Raw genomic sequence first — 16,252 nt, forward strand, 5'->3', positions numbered from 1 at the left:
GTGTGACATAAGCATTGGGAGATCAAAATTGAGAGTAGGAGTGTGCAATAGGCCTAATGACTCTGATGAGTATAATAAGAAACTGTACAGGGAAATAGAGTGGGCCAGTAAATCAGGGAGCCTTATAATGGGAGATTTTAATTTACCAGATATTGACTGGAGTTTGGGGGCTGGTCACTCACACACTAGCAAGGCTTTTGTGGATTTATTGGATGATTGTTTTCTACATCAGCATGTTCGGGAGACAACTAGAGGGAGGAATACTCTTGATTTGATTATCAGCAGTGATTCTTCATGCATTAAGAATCTGCAGATAAATGAACCACTAGGTGGCAGTGATCACAGTGTGCTGAAGTGAGATTTACTCAAAGAGGTAACTACCATTAGGGGTAAAGGGAAGGGTTATTGCTTTCGTAAAGGTGACTACGATGGACTGAGACAGTATTTAAAATTTATACAGTGGGACCAACTGATGATGTTACCAACAGCAAATGCAAAATGGGAAGCATTCAAAGAACTTATCTTGGAAGCTACTAGGCTTTACATACCAACTAAGAAATATTGTTCAAGGTTTAGGCCTAAATGGATGTCAGATGAACTGATGAGGCATATGGCAGAGAAGAAACATGCATGGGATACATAAAAATTAACACATGACACAGAAGCCTATGATAGATACAAGTTGATCTGTAACCAAGTTACAAAGGAGGTTAGGCAGGCGAAGGCAGAGTACGAGAAATCTTTGGCAAGGGATGCAAAGAAAAACAGCAAAGAGTTCTTTACTTATGTAAACTCTAGAAGGAAGGGGATGAATCAGATTGGTCCACTTGATATCGATGGGTCAACTGTTGATGATCCTGCTCAGGTAGCTAACAAACTAAATGAATATTTTGCATCGACATTCACACATGAGGAGTTATTTAGTGAGGGGAAAGCCAGAGGAGTATTCAACTCTAGCAGTAAGCTAGAGAATTTTGTAATAACTAAGAGTAAAGTGGAGGAGAAACTGTTGAAAGTAAACACAAGAAAGGCACCCGGGGTGGATGGGATCTATCCAGTTATATTAAAGGAGGCAGCAGAGGAATTAAGCAAACCCTTAGCCATAATTATGAGAGCTTCCTTGGACTCAGGGGAGGTACCTGCAGACTGGAGATGTGCAAATGTGATCCCAATTCACAAAGGAGGATCAAAGGCTGACGCAAGCAATTATAGACCTGTGAGTTTAACTTCTGTTCCAGGAAAATTAATGGAGGCACTAGTTAAAGAAGCACTGCAGGATCATGTAGACAAGACTTCAGTTATAGCTCGGACACAGCATGGTTTTGTTAAGGGGAAGTCTTGCCTGACCAATTTGATTGGATACTATGATGCAGTCACAAAGGAACTGGATGCAGGGAATAACTTTGATATTATATACTTGGATCTTAGAAAGGCTTTTGATACTGTTGCACATGGAAGACTGCTGCACAAATTGGAGCAGTGTGACATTGGAGGCAAATTGCTGCTGTGGATAAAGGGGTGGTGAGGGGGAGAAGACAGAGAGTGGTAATCAATGGACACTGCTCATCGTGGACTAATGTTATTAGTGGAGTCCCTCAGGGCTCAGTGTTGGGTCCATTATTGTTTTCTGCATTCATAAATGTTATTGATGATGGTATATCAAGCTTAATGTCGAAGTTTGCAGATGATACAAAGGTAAGCAGGGTTGTCAAGGACACTACTGACACTATCCTGCTGCAGCAGGATCTGGAAAGGTTGAGCAGATGGGCTGAGAGGTGGCAAATGAAGTTTAACATTGACAAATGTAAATACTACACATGGGAAACAGCAACCCCAGAGCAACGTATCAACTCTGTAGTACTACACTGACAGTGGTAGAGAATGGGACCTGGGGGTGGTTGTGCAGGCAGATATGAAATTCTCTGAGCAGTGCAGACGGGCTGCAAGAGTAGCTCATGGTGTATTGTCAATGATATATAGGAATTTTTCTAGCAGGGATAAGGAGGTGATTATTTCCTTGTATAAGACAATGGTCAGGCCACACCTAGAGTACTGTATACAGGTCTGGAGGCCTCATTTCAAGAAGGATGTAGAGCTGCTGTAACGAGTACAGAGAAGGGCAACAAGATTAGTGAATGGAACAAAGGGGTGCTCTTACGAAGAAAGGCTTAAGTTTTGCAAATTACAGTGTCTGGAGACTAGGCACCAGCGAGGTGATCTGATAGAGGTGTATAAAGCATTGAATGGTTTGAGCATGCTCAATGCTGATGGGATTCTTCCTCTCGCTCAGAATAATCACCTGAGAGGGCATAAATTCAAATTGAGGAAAGACAGATGTAGGATAGACGTGCAGAAATTTGCCTTTAGCCAGCGAGTGGTTGGTCGGTGGAACAGACTTCCATCCCTTGTCGTGGAAGTTGATAGCCTAAATAAGTTTAAGGCTCAGCTGGACAGGTATTTTGAACGAACAGAGGGGTGAAGTGGAAGTGTTTTTTTTTTTTTTTTTTTTTTTTGGCTGATGCTGCATAAGCTTGCTTTCTTGCATCAAATGCCTCTACTAATGCTAATACAACATATCCATGTTCAGACACCAAAGTCAATAGAGTTTCTGAGCAGATGGTAAAAGTAACATGTACACTGTTCTGCTGCTAGGTCACATACTAACAGCATCAGTATTTAGGAAAAGCACTAAGGATAATGGATCTGCCCTTTGACTACGCTTATGTAAACCCCTGGCTTGTAGCCGTGAAGGGAGTTGTATACAGCAATGTGCTTTCTGTATATAATAATAAAGAATTCTTCTTCTTCTTCATATGCTCTAACATCAATTTGTGTATCATGACAACAAGCATTGAGGCAAAAATGTGATATATAAAAAGTTACATAGCTTGACTAACAGAAAAAATTCTAGGAGAAAAAACTGTATAATATAGTATGTTCTTATTGTCACAATAAACATTATTCTGAGCAGATGGTAAAAGTAACATGTGCACTGTTCTGCTGCTAGGTCACATACTAACAGCATCAGTATTTAGGAAAAGCACTAAGGATAATGGATCTGCCCTTTGACTACGCTCCAATTACTTTTCTGCAACCGAGCCTTTGAGTCTGGTCTGTCCTGGATTTCAGTTCACTTGTGTTCTACTACTAAATTTTTGAAGCTCTCTACATATGCATTTAACTCTTGTACCCTACCATAATTATGAAGTTAGTGCTGCTAACTTCCAGGATGTGCTACCAAAGGTTGCTGACTAGCTTATCCAAGAGCTCATGGGACTTTTCCTATATACACACTGCCTCATTCCCACTCTTGTAGAACATCAGTATTTCTGAAATTTACCCCTGAATAGGGACTTTGCTTATCATCCCATATAATATATGATCACACAATCAGTTCCATGGCAAAACAAAAGGAAAAGAAATCTAACTTACATGTAGCTGATCTTTCCATTTTCATGAGTGGCGGATCTCCAAACTTTGAACTGACATCATAACACTAATAAGAATATACTTCATATCAAAATACAGTTTATTTTATAAAGAAATATCCTTAGAAAAATTATGGCACTGATAACTTCTTAAAAAAAAATATATATATGTATATATACAGGGTGTTTCAAAAGTGATAGTCAATAACATAAAGGTGAACTGTACAGACTACAATATGCAAAAAAAGCCTAGTAAACATGGGTTCTTAAGTGAATCGTTTTCGAGATATTGCACATTTCTAGTTGGGTTCCACCACTGACTTGTTTGTTTAGGTTAGGTTATGCTCATTTTCTCCATTTCCCCTCTCTCAATGCTCTGAGACGTAGCAGGCATACTAGTACTTGTCAAAGCATAGTCAACATGGAAAGAGGTTACAGCAATGAAGAGCATGCGGACATGCACTTCATGTATGGTAAAGCCAATGGCAGTGCATTTGAGGCTGCACGTTTGTACCAAGAAGCATTTCCCAGGTGAAGGCGGCCCAACAGGTACACATTCATCAGGGTACATCAATGCCTTAGAGAACATGGGTGCTTTGCACATGAAATGCGAGCAGATAGGCCCAGAAGCATAACACCTGATGTTGAGGAAAGAGTGTTAGAAAGAATAGAACAAAATCCAGGAATTTCAACAAGGAAAGTTGCTCTGCAAGGGCGCGTACTGAGTCATGGCAGTGTGTGGCGAATTTTACATCACCAATTACTGTACCCCTACCATATCCAGCGTGTACAAGGTCTCAGCAATAGACTACCCTCCCAGAGTGAACTTCTGCCAGTGAATGCAACAACAAGGTGTCCTGAACCCCCAATTTTTAAACATTTTGTTCACTGATGAAGCTGGGTTTACTCGTGATGGTATTTTTCATTTTGATAACTGTCACGTTTTGTCCGACGAAAATCCTAATGCAATTCACGAGTCATAACATCAGTAACGTTTCTCGTTGAATGTCTAGGCAGGACTACTAAGAGACTGTCTAATTGGACCACACTTTCTGCCAAACAGGCTAACAGGAGAGCTGTACCTTCAGTTCCTGCAGAATGTTCTTCCAGACCTCCTTGATGATGACATGTTCCACTTCAGCAATGCAGAACACGTGGTTTATGCGTGATAGTGCACCAGTACATTTTGCTCGAGTTGTGACTCGATATCTAAATAGAAGGTATGGTCAATGGTGGTAGGTATTTGGGGTCATGTAAAAAGCTTGGTGTACTCTTCTGACATTAACACAGTTGAGGAATTGCAGCATCGAGTTGAAGAAGCCTTTCAGCAAATCAGAAATGATCCAGGAATGGCTGAGAGGATTCGCAACGCAATGCAGAGAAAACTACAAAGCAGCATACGGATGCAAGCACAGCATTTTGAACACCTTTTGTAACATCCTGTAACATGTCACATCTGTAAAATCCTGTGGTGTAAAATTAAAAAATGTATTATCTTATGTTTAATAAAACCACCCTTAGCAAAGGATTCACAGCTTTTTGCTAAACCAGTGCTCCCATAGTGAACAGCAGAACAACTAAGAGGATAATGGAATGGAAACCTATCGGTAGGAGGGCAAGAGGAAGACCGCAGAAAAGATGGATGGATGACATAGAAGAGGACTTAAAGACCATGAGAATAATAAGTTGGAGAGGTTTGACTTTTGGGATGGCTTACTCAGGCCCATTGGGGTTATAACGCCAGAAGAAGAAGAAGAGCTCCTATAGTCAGTGGCGTATCTTAACAGAAAATGTGCATTATCTCGAAAACAGTTCATTTGCGCCCGATGTTCACCATTTACAATTTGCAGATGGCATTGTGGTCATAAGCAATGATCCCAAAGAATTAGAGGAAAATCTTAGTCAGTTATGTAGAGTTAGTAAGGATTTTGGACTAAAGATGAATACGGCTAAAACAAAAATAATGATTAACAAGTATGCCACAGAAAGGGATATAATGATTGAAGGAGCAGTAATTGAAAAGGTGGCGTCATATACTTATCTGGGTCAAGTCATTAGCTGTACTAATGATAAATGGCTGGAAGTCAAGAGAAGAATAAATTTTGGATGGATAACATTCAGGAAATATAGTCACATTCTGAGGAGCAATATCCCAATTTGTCTGAAACATAAAATAATGAATCAATGTATACTCCCCACCATGACTTATGGAAGTGAAACTTGGGCACTCACCAAAAGAATGGAAGAGAAGCTGAGAACTACACAGCAAAGAATGGAATGAATTATATTGGGAATCAGACTGTTAGATAAGAAGAGAAACACATGGATTACGCAGCACACTCAAATAAAGGACATTCTTATCAAAACTAAAGAACTAAAATGGTTTTGGGCAGGACACATAGCTCAAAGACATGATGGCAGATGGACTAAGAAAATAACAGAATGGTACCCAAGAGGAGCTAGAAGCAAACCTGGAAGACAACGACAGAGATGGGCAGATGAATTCATGAGTTTGTGGGTAGTAAATGGATGGCCATTGCACAAAACAGAAGGAACTGGAAAGTTGCTGGAGAGGCCTTCATCATGCAGTGGATTGAAAATGGTTGATGATGACGTTCACTGGGACTTTTCACCTTTAATTATTGACCATCATTTTTGAAACACCCTGTATATATATAAAGCATAACAACAACTTAATCACTTAAACATAATATTGAGAGACTGTCACATTAAAAAATAAAATTAGAAAAAGATAACTATGAAACTAGTAATTTAAAAACATCTTTAAAACATAGTTAAAGAGTATAAACACTGTTAATTCTGCACAATTGTCCTTTATTAGTGCAATGAATTATCTGAACTCAGGCCCATTGTAATAGCACACAAAACACAATATGAAGTTAGCTGAATACTTCAAATCTTCCAATGTAGATGTAACATATTTAACATTACATGTATCCTCTTAATGTTTTGTAATCCAGTAATAACTAGACTGATAATCAAACTGCAAAACAGTCACAGCCTAACATCCTCAAGAGACTGAGCTATGACATGGGCAATGATAATCAACAGTCACATTCTTTAGCTTTTACTGATTATTTAGGTTTATTTATTTTTTTATTTTTTCTATATTTTATATATTTTTAAATTTTAATATATATTTACTGATTAATTTGGAATGTTTTTCAAACTGAAATTATAGCACTTCAGCTTCACATCATTAACAAAACAACTATGTATAGTCAGAAATATATCATTATTTACAGCAAAAAATTAAGCAATGTCAGCTCAATTATGTATTTCTCAGATTTTATATTACAAAAGCTTTTCAAATTGCACTGGTTCTTAAAAAACTGATGTTACAAACCTTTGCTGCACTGCCAAAAGAAAAAAAAAATAATAATAATAATAAATTAATTAAATAAAAAACTACTTATTCCCTCCTCACATGGGTAGCTATCCAAATGAACTTTTCAAAGCCATCAATTTGAAAATAGTTATGCAAAGCATAAATTACTGCAGTACAAAGGGAACTTCTTGCTTAAAAGTGACAAACAAGGCAGATCAGCTGTTAGTAAATAAGGCAAACATTTAAACAACTCATCACTGACTGTTAATCAGTAACTAATTTCTTACATTTGTTACAATAAGTCACGAAATATTGAGTAACCATGTCACACAATCTGAAAAGAAAAACAAATATCAAATTTTGTTAACAGCAACAATGTGGATCCATCTCAGTATAAATTTTCACATTTGCCATGTGAAAATGTCCATTGAAAGCTAAGTGAAGCAGACTTAAAGTGGTATGGCACAAGGTTTAGTATTAACCATATGGTGCAAAGTAGCCTAAGGCCTTTGCTGCACTGCCAAAAGAAAAAAAAATAATAATAATAATAAATTAATTAAATAAAAAACTACTTATTCCCTCCTCACATGGGTAGCTATCCAAATGAACTTTTCAAAGCCATCAAGCCTCATCTACCTATGGAGGTAACTTATTCCAGAAATTAACAAATTGCTTAGTAAAAGAAAACTTGCAACAATATCCATGCTGAGCCTGCCCCCCCCCCTCTCTCTCTCTCTCTCTCTTTCTCTCTCTCTCTCTCTCTCTCTCTCTGTCTGTCTATCTGTCTGTCTGTCTGTCTGCCTGCCTGCCTGCCTGCCTGCCTGCCTGAAAATTTTAATTTATGTTCCCTAGTTCTAGTATTATTTATAACTCTGATCACATACCTCTCACTTTTGTGTCTCACAGCATGCATAAGTTCTTAATCTGAGAATGCTTGCTCATACTGGATGATTGTTTTCTGCAGCAGCATGTTCGAGAGGCAACCAGAGAAAGTAACACTCTTGATCTGGTTATCAGCAGTGATCATTCGGGTATTAAGAATTTGCAGATAAGGGAACCACTAGGTGGCAATGATCACAGTGTGCTGAAGTGGAATTTACTCAAAGAGGTAACTACCGTCAGGGGTAAAGGAAAGGGTTTTTGCTTCCGTAAAAGGGAGTACAGTGGTCTCAGACAGTTTTTAAGTTCTGTACAGTGGGATCAACTGACGATGTTACAAACAGTAAATTCTAAGTGGGAAGCATTCAAAGAATTAATCGTGGAAGCTACTAGACTTTATATACCGATTAAGAAATATCGTTCAAGGTTTAGGCCTAAATGGTTATCAAATGAACTAATGAGACTCGTGACAGAGAAGAAAAATGCATGGGATGCATATAAATTATCACGTGACGCAGAAGCCTGTGGCAGATATAAGCTAGTCTGTAATCAGGTCACAAAGGAGGTTCGACAGGCGAAGGCGGATTATGAGAAATCTTTGGCAAAAGATGCTAAGAAAAACAGCAAGGATTTCTTTACTTATATAAACTCTAAAAGGAAGGGGTTGAATATGATTGGTCCACTTGACATCAATGATTCGACTGTTGATGATCCTGCTCAGATAGCAAACAAACTGAATGAGTATTTTGCATCTACATTCACACGTGAGGAATTATTACAATTTGAAAATGGAAGAAGGTTATCAAATTGTAGCAGTGTGCTTAATGATTTTGTAATAACTGAGAGCAAAGTGGAGGAGAAATTGTTGAAGTTAAACACAAGAAAGGCACCTGGGGCGGATGGGATCTATCCAGTTATTTTAAAGGAGGCGGCAAAGCAACTAAGCAAACCCTTAGCCATAATTATGAGAGCATCCTTGGACTCAGGGGAGGTTCCCACGGACTGGAGATGTGCAAATGTGTCCCCAATTCACAAAGGTGGATCGAAGGGTGACACGAGTAATTACAGACCAGTTAGTTTAACTTCTGTTCCGGGTAAAATAATGGAGTCGCTGGTTAAAGATGCATTGCAGGATCATCTAGACAAGACTGCAGCAATAATTCAAACACAGCATGGGTTTGTTAAGGGAAAGACTTGTCTGACAAATTTGATTGGTTATTATGATGTGGTCACAAAGGAACTGGATGCAAAAAATAATTTTGATATCATATACTTGGATTTCAGGAAAGCTTTTGACACTGTTGCGCATGGAAGACTACTGTACAAATTGGAGCAGAATGGTATTAAGGGTAAGTTGCTACAATGGATAAAAGGATGGTTAAGTGGGAGAAGACAGAGGGTGGTAATCAATGGGTGCTGCTCTTCGTGGACTAATGTTATTAGTGGAGTCCCACAGGGTTCGGTGTTGGGTCCACTGTTGTTTTGTGTATTTATCAATGATATTGATGAAGGTATATCAGGCTTAATGTCGAAGTTTGCAGATGACACAAAGGTTGGCAGGGTTGTTAATGACAGTAATGGCAGTGTGCTACTGCAACAGGATCTAGAAAATTTGGGCAGATGGGCTAAGAAGTGGCAACTGAAGTTCAACCTTGACAAATGCAAAGTACTGCATATGGGTAGAAGTAACCCCAGAGAAACGTACCAACTGTGTGGTACTACACTTAAGGTGGTAGAAAATGAAAAAGACCTGGGAGTAATTGTGCAGTCAGATATGAAGTTTTCTGAGCAGTGCAGACAGGCTGCTAGGGCGGGTCATGGGGTTTTGTCAATGATATATAGGAATTTTGCTAGCAGGGAAAAGGAGGTCCCTCTGTATAAGGCAATGGTCAGGCCACGCCTTGAGTACTGCGTACAGGTCTGGAGGCCTCATTTTAGGAAGGATGTAGATTTGCTTGAGCGTGTACAGAGAAGAGCAACACGATTGGTGAGGGGAATGAAGGGATTCTCTTACCAAGAGAGGCTTAAGTTCTGCAAATTGCAGTGGCTGGAGACTAGGCACCTGCGCGGTGATCTGATTGAGGTCTATAAGGCCTTGAATGGGTTGGGCACGCTGAATTCTGATGGGATCCTTCCACTTGTTCAGATTACCAACCTACGGGGACATAAGTTCAAATTAAGAAAGGACAGATGTAGAATAGATGTGCGGAAATTTGCCTTTAGCCAGCGGGTGGTTAATTGCTGGAACAAACTTCCATCTGTCGTTGTGGAAGTTGATAGGTTAAATAAATTTAAGGAGGAACTGGACAGGCATTTGGAGGGAATGGTGTGATTTTTTTTTTTTTTTTTTTTTTTGGCTGATGCTGCATAAGCTCCTACACTTGCTTTCTTGCATCATGTGCCACTACTACTACTACTACTACTACTACTGCTTTTGATAAGAAGCATTATTCCCTATTTCTGGGTGACACCAAGTTTCTGTTAGCCCAATCATTTCAGTGTTAGCTGTCCTAAACTCTATTTATGTCATGCCAAGAAAAGTTTCAAATCAAGGTAAAGTAAAGTAACCTAAATATTGCTGAAGATGAGTCCAAGGAACCTAACAATAATACAAGTAATGGAGATAAGATGAAATTTTTTTTGGTGCAGATAATATGAGAAAATGATAAGGTCAGCATTTAAGAAACTAATGGTAGATATTAAAAATAGCAGCTTTTGCATTTTGCTATACTATGAATAGAATTCAGTGAATGGAAGAAAGCAGCTGATACACAAGAGAATATATGAAGGAACAGAATACTGATGACCCTCAATTTCACAGACTAACAGGGAGGAAGGGTTGTCCAGAAAACCCAGGAGTCCGAATTTTCCGAATGAATATTTAATGAAACATTTAACTGTATAGTACTCACAGTAAACATGATTAATATAATAGGTAGTGTACACACAATGCACATATGAGGGTGGTTCAATAAAGAATTGCCCTGACCTAGCTGCAGCGGTGCTAGCCTGTTGATTCTTGGCACAGGTTTTAGTCCTCCTCTACATAGCCACTTAACAGATTTACACATTTTTCCCATCGATGGATGAGGCTATGGATACTGTTTTTGTAGAAGTGGTGAGGTTGGCCTTTGAATCATGACTCTGTTACAGAAATGAGTGTCTCGTCGTCAGGGAAGTGGGTTCCCCGAAGAAATGATTTGAGGGTAGGAAACAAGAAGTTCGATGGCGCAAGATCGAATGAGTAGGCTGGATGGGGCAGTATTTCATATCCACAAGTGGCCGCTTGTGTTGTCGCAATTTCAGACATGTGAACTGGGGCATTGTCTTGAAGCATTCTCACGCCTTTGGACAACATGCCACACCTACATGTTTTGATTTTCTCCTGTAATTTTGTGAGTAAGTTGGCATAATAGGCACCTGTAATTGTTCTACCTTTCAGCAGGTAATCAGTCATTATTACGCCTTTCTCATTCCAAATCACTGTCAGCAAGACCTTTCCTGCTGATGCTTGGACCCTTGCCCTCTTGAGGAGTGGGGAACCATGATGTCACCATTCCACAGACTGCTTTTTAATTTCAGTGTCGAAATGGTGTATCCAACTTTCATTCTGAGTGATTAGACAAGAGAAAAAGCCTTCTTCATTTTTTTGGCACAGAGCTAACAATTCTTGTGATTTCTGTTGTCGTTCAGCCTTCTGGAAACCAGTCAATAATCAGGGAATCCATCTTGCACTCAATTTCCATAAATGGAGTTGGTCGCGAAGGACTATTTCAACAGAGCCCACACTAATCTTCACCTAATGGGACAATTCACGCACAGGTATCTGGCAATCTTCTATGATTAACAACACTTTTCTGATCGTGCTGTCATCAATGGCCGAATGGGGACGACCTGGAATGGACTCAGATTCTACCGATGTCTGACCACACCTAAACTGTCTATGCCAGTGCTTCACAATGCCATAGGATGGGGCTTAATCCTTATATACAGTCATCTCCTCGTGGATTTCTTTAGGAGATTTCCCCTTCAAGAACAGATACTGGATTACAGCTCTGATTTCAACTTTGTCCATGATGCTACTTCGTCACATGTTCAGCTCTGTAAGAGAAAAACAAATTAAGACACAGGGCTGAAATTTTACACCTTCAGTACAGAGATATGTATGATGCTACACACAAAATATCATGACTCTGTGATATGTGGAAGTAGGTGAGGGCGATTCTTTATTGAACCACCCTCGTACATTACTTATAAGCAATGTAGATTTTTTTTTTTTTTTTTTTATGTGAACCCCAAACACGAGAGGTATTAGAACCTATAGTACTTAGTACCGTGCTTGGGCTGGAGGTTGGGAAGACGAAAGAAGATATTTGTTGATATTGGACTTGAACTTCTGTAGATTATAATTTTCAAGAAATACGTATGAAGAAAGTTTGTTCCAGAAAATGGCAGTTGAATGAATAAATGAGGAAGATGAAAAGTTGGTTCTGTGGGTTTGAAGTTGGACAGTAAATGGTTGTTGGCTGGCGGCGGCACGTGTTCGGACTGTTTTGAAAGAGAGAGCGGGAATTACAGAAGCCAATTCAGAAGAACAGTGCCCATGGAAGTATCTGTAGAAGAGGCATGCAGCAGAAACAGTATGCCTATGAGAAAGCTAGTGGAGATACTCTGTTAGAGATGAATCATTAATTAACCTAACTACCCACTTCTGAACGGAATCAAGAAGCCTGAGAGAAGAGGTTTCGGGGGCACCACCCCAGATGTGGGAACAATATTCCATGGCAGGGCGGATTTGCAATTTATACAGAGTGAGCAGCTGTTTGGAAGAAAAGTAATGCCGAGAGCGAAAGAGAAAACCAAGTTTTTTAGATGCAGAGGAAGCAATATTTGTAATATGCTTGTGCCAAGAGAGATTAGAAGTCAGGGTAATCCCCAAAAGAGATATATCATTTTGCCTAGAAATCGGAGTGTCACTAAATACTCTATGCTAAATATAAGCATAGGAGCAGAAGAATCCTTTTTGCGAGATATAAGACAAGACTGAGTTTTAGAAGGGTTGAAATCAACTAAGTTGTCTTTGCCCAACTGGAGAATTACCTGAAGATCGGCATTTAAGTAATTGATAGCAGATTTTCGAGAAGTTGAAGCTGATTGAGCAGGACAAGGTTTCTCAAAATGGAAAGTGGAATGCAATGTGCTATCATCGGCAAAACTATGGATAGGATTTCCAGTCAATGGAAGAAGGTCATTAATATACAAGAGGAAAAGAGTGGGGGAAAGAACTGAACCTTGGGGACACCGGCATTAGTGGAGAAATTAGAAGACAGAGAGCCATCTACCATCACCCTCAGTGAGCGACCAGAGAGAAAACTAGATAACCAATTACTAAAAACAGTTGGCAAACCATAAGATGGAAGCTTGTTTAGAAGACCTTTATGCCAAACACGATCAAAAGCCTTTGAGACGTCAAGAGCAACTACTTGTGTTTCACCAAACCTTTCCACTGAATTAGTCCATAAATGGGTAACATAAGCAAGAATATCACCAGTGGATTGACACCGATGGAATCCATACTGGCAATCGTTGATCAGACGGAAGGTTTCTAGGTAGTTTAAGAGTTGGCGGTTAATTGATTTCTCCATTACTTTAGAAAGAGTAGAAGTAATTGCAATGGGACGATAATTGGATGGGAGGGATTTGTCACCCTTTTTAGGAACTGGCTGGATATGAGCAAAATTACCAAGCAAAAGGAAAAACACCTTTGGAATAATAAAGTGAAAAAAGCGGCAAAGAATAGGAGTAAGTTCAGGAGCACAGGTTGTGAGAACAAGTGGAGAAATAACATCAGGACCTGGAGCTTTCTTAGCATCAAAATTCATCAAAATCCTTCTGATATCCTTTTGACGGAAGACCACAGGAGGCATTGAATGGAGCATGTTGGGAATGGTGGGAGGTGTTCTACCAAGATCATTAATACATGAGCTGGAAGAAAAATGGGATGCTAGCAGGTCGGCTTTATCCTTGGCTGAAGTGACAACAGAACCATCTGGTTTGGACAGAGGTGGGAGCAGAGATGGGCAAAAGTTGCGGCCAATAGCTTTGGCAAGAGACCAGAATGCTCGGCTACAATTAGGGCAAGAAGCAAGTTTTCTACTCTTAGCCTGTTCAAACTCTAGTTTGGACTGATTAATAACTGCTTTACAATTGTTGCGAGCTTTGGTGTAGGCAGAAAATGAAACTGAAGAATTAGAAACAAGCCAATTACGATATGCAACATTCTTCTCTTGAACAGCCTTAGCACATTTATTGGAAAACCAAGGTTTAGATAAAGGACGAGATTTTAAAGTGGAGTGTGGGATAAAGGATTCCATTCCTGCAAGAATAATTTCACTGACACGATCTGAGCAAATGTTGACATCAGAAGTTTTGAAACAGTAATCCAACCATGGAAAAGAAGAAAAGAAGTCTCGCAGGTCATCCCATTTTGCATTCTTGTAATGACAAACAACACAAGGTTGGAAACAGCCATGAGATAAAAGCTCCATTGGACAAGAGATAATCACCAAGTTATGATCTGAAGTGCCTAAAGGACCTCTCACTTTAGCATTAGCAGAGGCATATGATGCAAGAAAGCAAGCTTATTCAGCATCAGCCAAAAAAAAAAAAAAAAAAAAAAAAAACACACCACTCCCATTTCACTCCTCCGTTCGCTCGAAATACCTGTCCAGTTGAGCCTTAAATTTGTTTAGGCTATCAACTTCAACAACAAGTGATGGAAGTCGGTTCCACCAACCAACCACTCGCTGGCTAAAGGCAAATTTCTGCACGTCTATCCTACATCCGTCCTTCCTCAATTTCAATTTATGCCCTCTGAGCTGATTATTCTGAGCAAGATGAAGAATCCCATCAGCATTGAGCATGCTCAAACCATTCAAAGCCTTATACACCTCTATCAGATCACCTCGCCGGTGCCTAGTCTCCAGACTCTGTAATTTGCAAAACTTAAGCCTTTCTTCGTAAGAGCACACTTTGTTCCATTCACTAATCTTGTTGCCCTTCTTTGTACCCATTCCAGCAGCTCTACATCCTTCTTGAAATGAGGCCTCCAGAACTGTATACAGTACTCAAGATGTGGCCTAACCATTGCCTTATACAAGGGAATAATCACCTCCTTATCCCTGCTAGAAAAATTCCTGTATATCATTGACAAGACACCATGAGCTACTCTTGCAGCTCGTCTGCACTGCTCAGAGAACTTCATATCTGTCTGCACCATTACCCCTAGGTCCTTTTCATTCTTCACCACTGTCAGTGTATTACTGCAGAGTTGATACGTTGCTCTGGGGGTTACTGTTTCCCATATGTAGTACTTTACATTTGTCAATGTTAAACTTCATTTGCCACCTCTCAGCCCATCTGTTCAACCTTTCCAGATCCTGTTGCAGCAGCATAGCATCAGTGGTGTCCTTAACAACCCTGCCAACCTTTGTATCATCTGCAAACTTGGACATTAAACTTGATATCCCATCATCAATATCATTCATAAACACCGAAAACAACAACGGACCCAACACTGAACCCTGAGGAACTCCACTAATAACATTAGTCCACGTTGAGCAGTGTCCATTGATTACCACTCTCTGTCTTCTGCCACTCAACCATCCCCTTATCCATAGCAGCAATTTGCCTCCAATGCCACACTGCTCCAATTTGTGCAGCAGTCTTCCATGTGCAACAGTATCAAAAGCCTTTCTAAGATCCAAATATATAATATCAAAGTTATTCCCTGCATCTAGTTCTTTTGTGACTACATCATAGTATCCAATCAAATTGGTCAGGCAAGACCTGCCCTTAACAAAACCATGCTGCGTCTGAGCTATAACTGAATTCTTGTCTAGATGATCCTGCAGTGCTTCTTTAACCAGTGCCTCCATTAATTTACCTGGAACAGAAGTTAAACTAACAGGTCTATAATTACTTGTGTCAGCCTTTGATCCTCCTTTGTGAATTGGGGTTACATTTGCACATCTCCAGTCTATGGGTACCTCCCCTGAGTCCAAAGAAGCTCTCATAATTATGGCTAGGGGTTTGATTACCTCCTTTGCTGCCTCCTTTAATATAACTGGATAGATCCCATCCACCCCAGGTGCCTTTTTTATGTTTATCCTCAACAATCTCTCAGCAATCCCTCCACTTTCCTCTCAGTTATTACAAAATCATCCAGCTCACTGCCAATGTTTACTTTACCTACATCATTCTCTTTCCTGAATAACTCCTCATGCGTGAATGTAGATGCAAAATACTCGTTTAGATTGTTAGCCACCTGAGCAGGATCCTCAACTGTTGAACCATCAATATCCAGTGGACCAATCTGATTCATCCCTTTCCTTCTTGAGTTTAAATAGGTAAAGAACTCTTTTCTGTTTTTCTTTGCATCCTTTGCCAAGGATTTTTCATGTCTGCCTTTGCCTGCCTAATCTCCTTTGTGACTTGGTTACAGACCAACTTATATCTATCATAGGCTTCCATGTCACCCATTAATTTGTATGTATCCCATGCATTTTTCTTCTCTGCCACATGTCTCATTAGTTCA

General features: G+C 39.7%; 1 protein-coding gene across 1 annotated transcript in view; it reads right to left on the bottom strand.

Annotated features, from left to right (window-relative positions):
- The window catches only part of LOC150079578 (uncharacterized), a 207,222-nt gene that overhangs the window by 116,378 nt on the left and 74,592 nt on the right, over positions 1-16,252 (bottom strand). The window contains exon 3 of the mRNA XM_090383123.1: positions 3,433-3,496. Within this exon, the coding sequence (XP_090239249.1) occupies positions 3,433-3,496 (64 nt within the window). The remainder of the gene's footprint in view (positions 1-3,432; positions 3,497-16,252) is intronic.

The sequence above is a fragment of the Mastigoproctus giganteus genome, chromosome 10 (genome assembly GCF_048544385.1).
Source record: "Mastigoproctus giganteus isolate SK-2022 chromosome 10, ASM4854438v1, whole genome shotgun sequence".
Lineage (NCBI taxonomy): Eukaryota > Metazoa > Arthropoda > Arachnida > Uropygi > Thelyphonidae > Mastigoproctus > Mastigoproctus giganteus.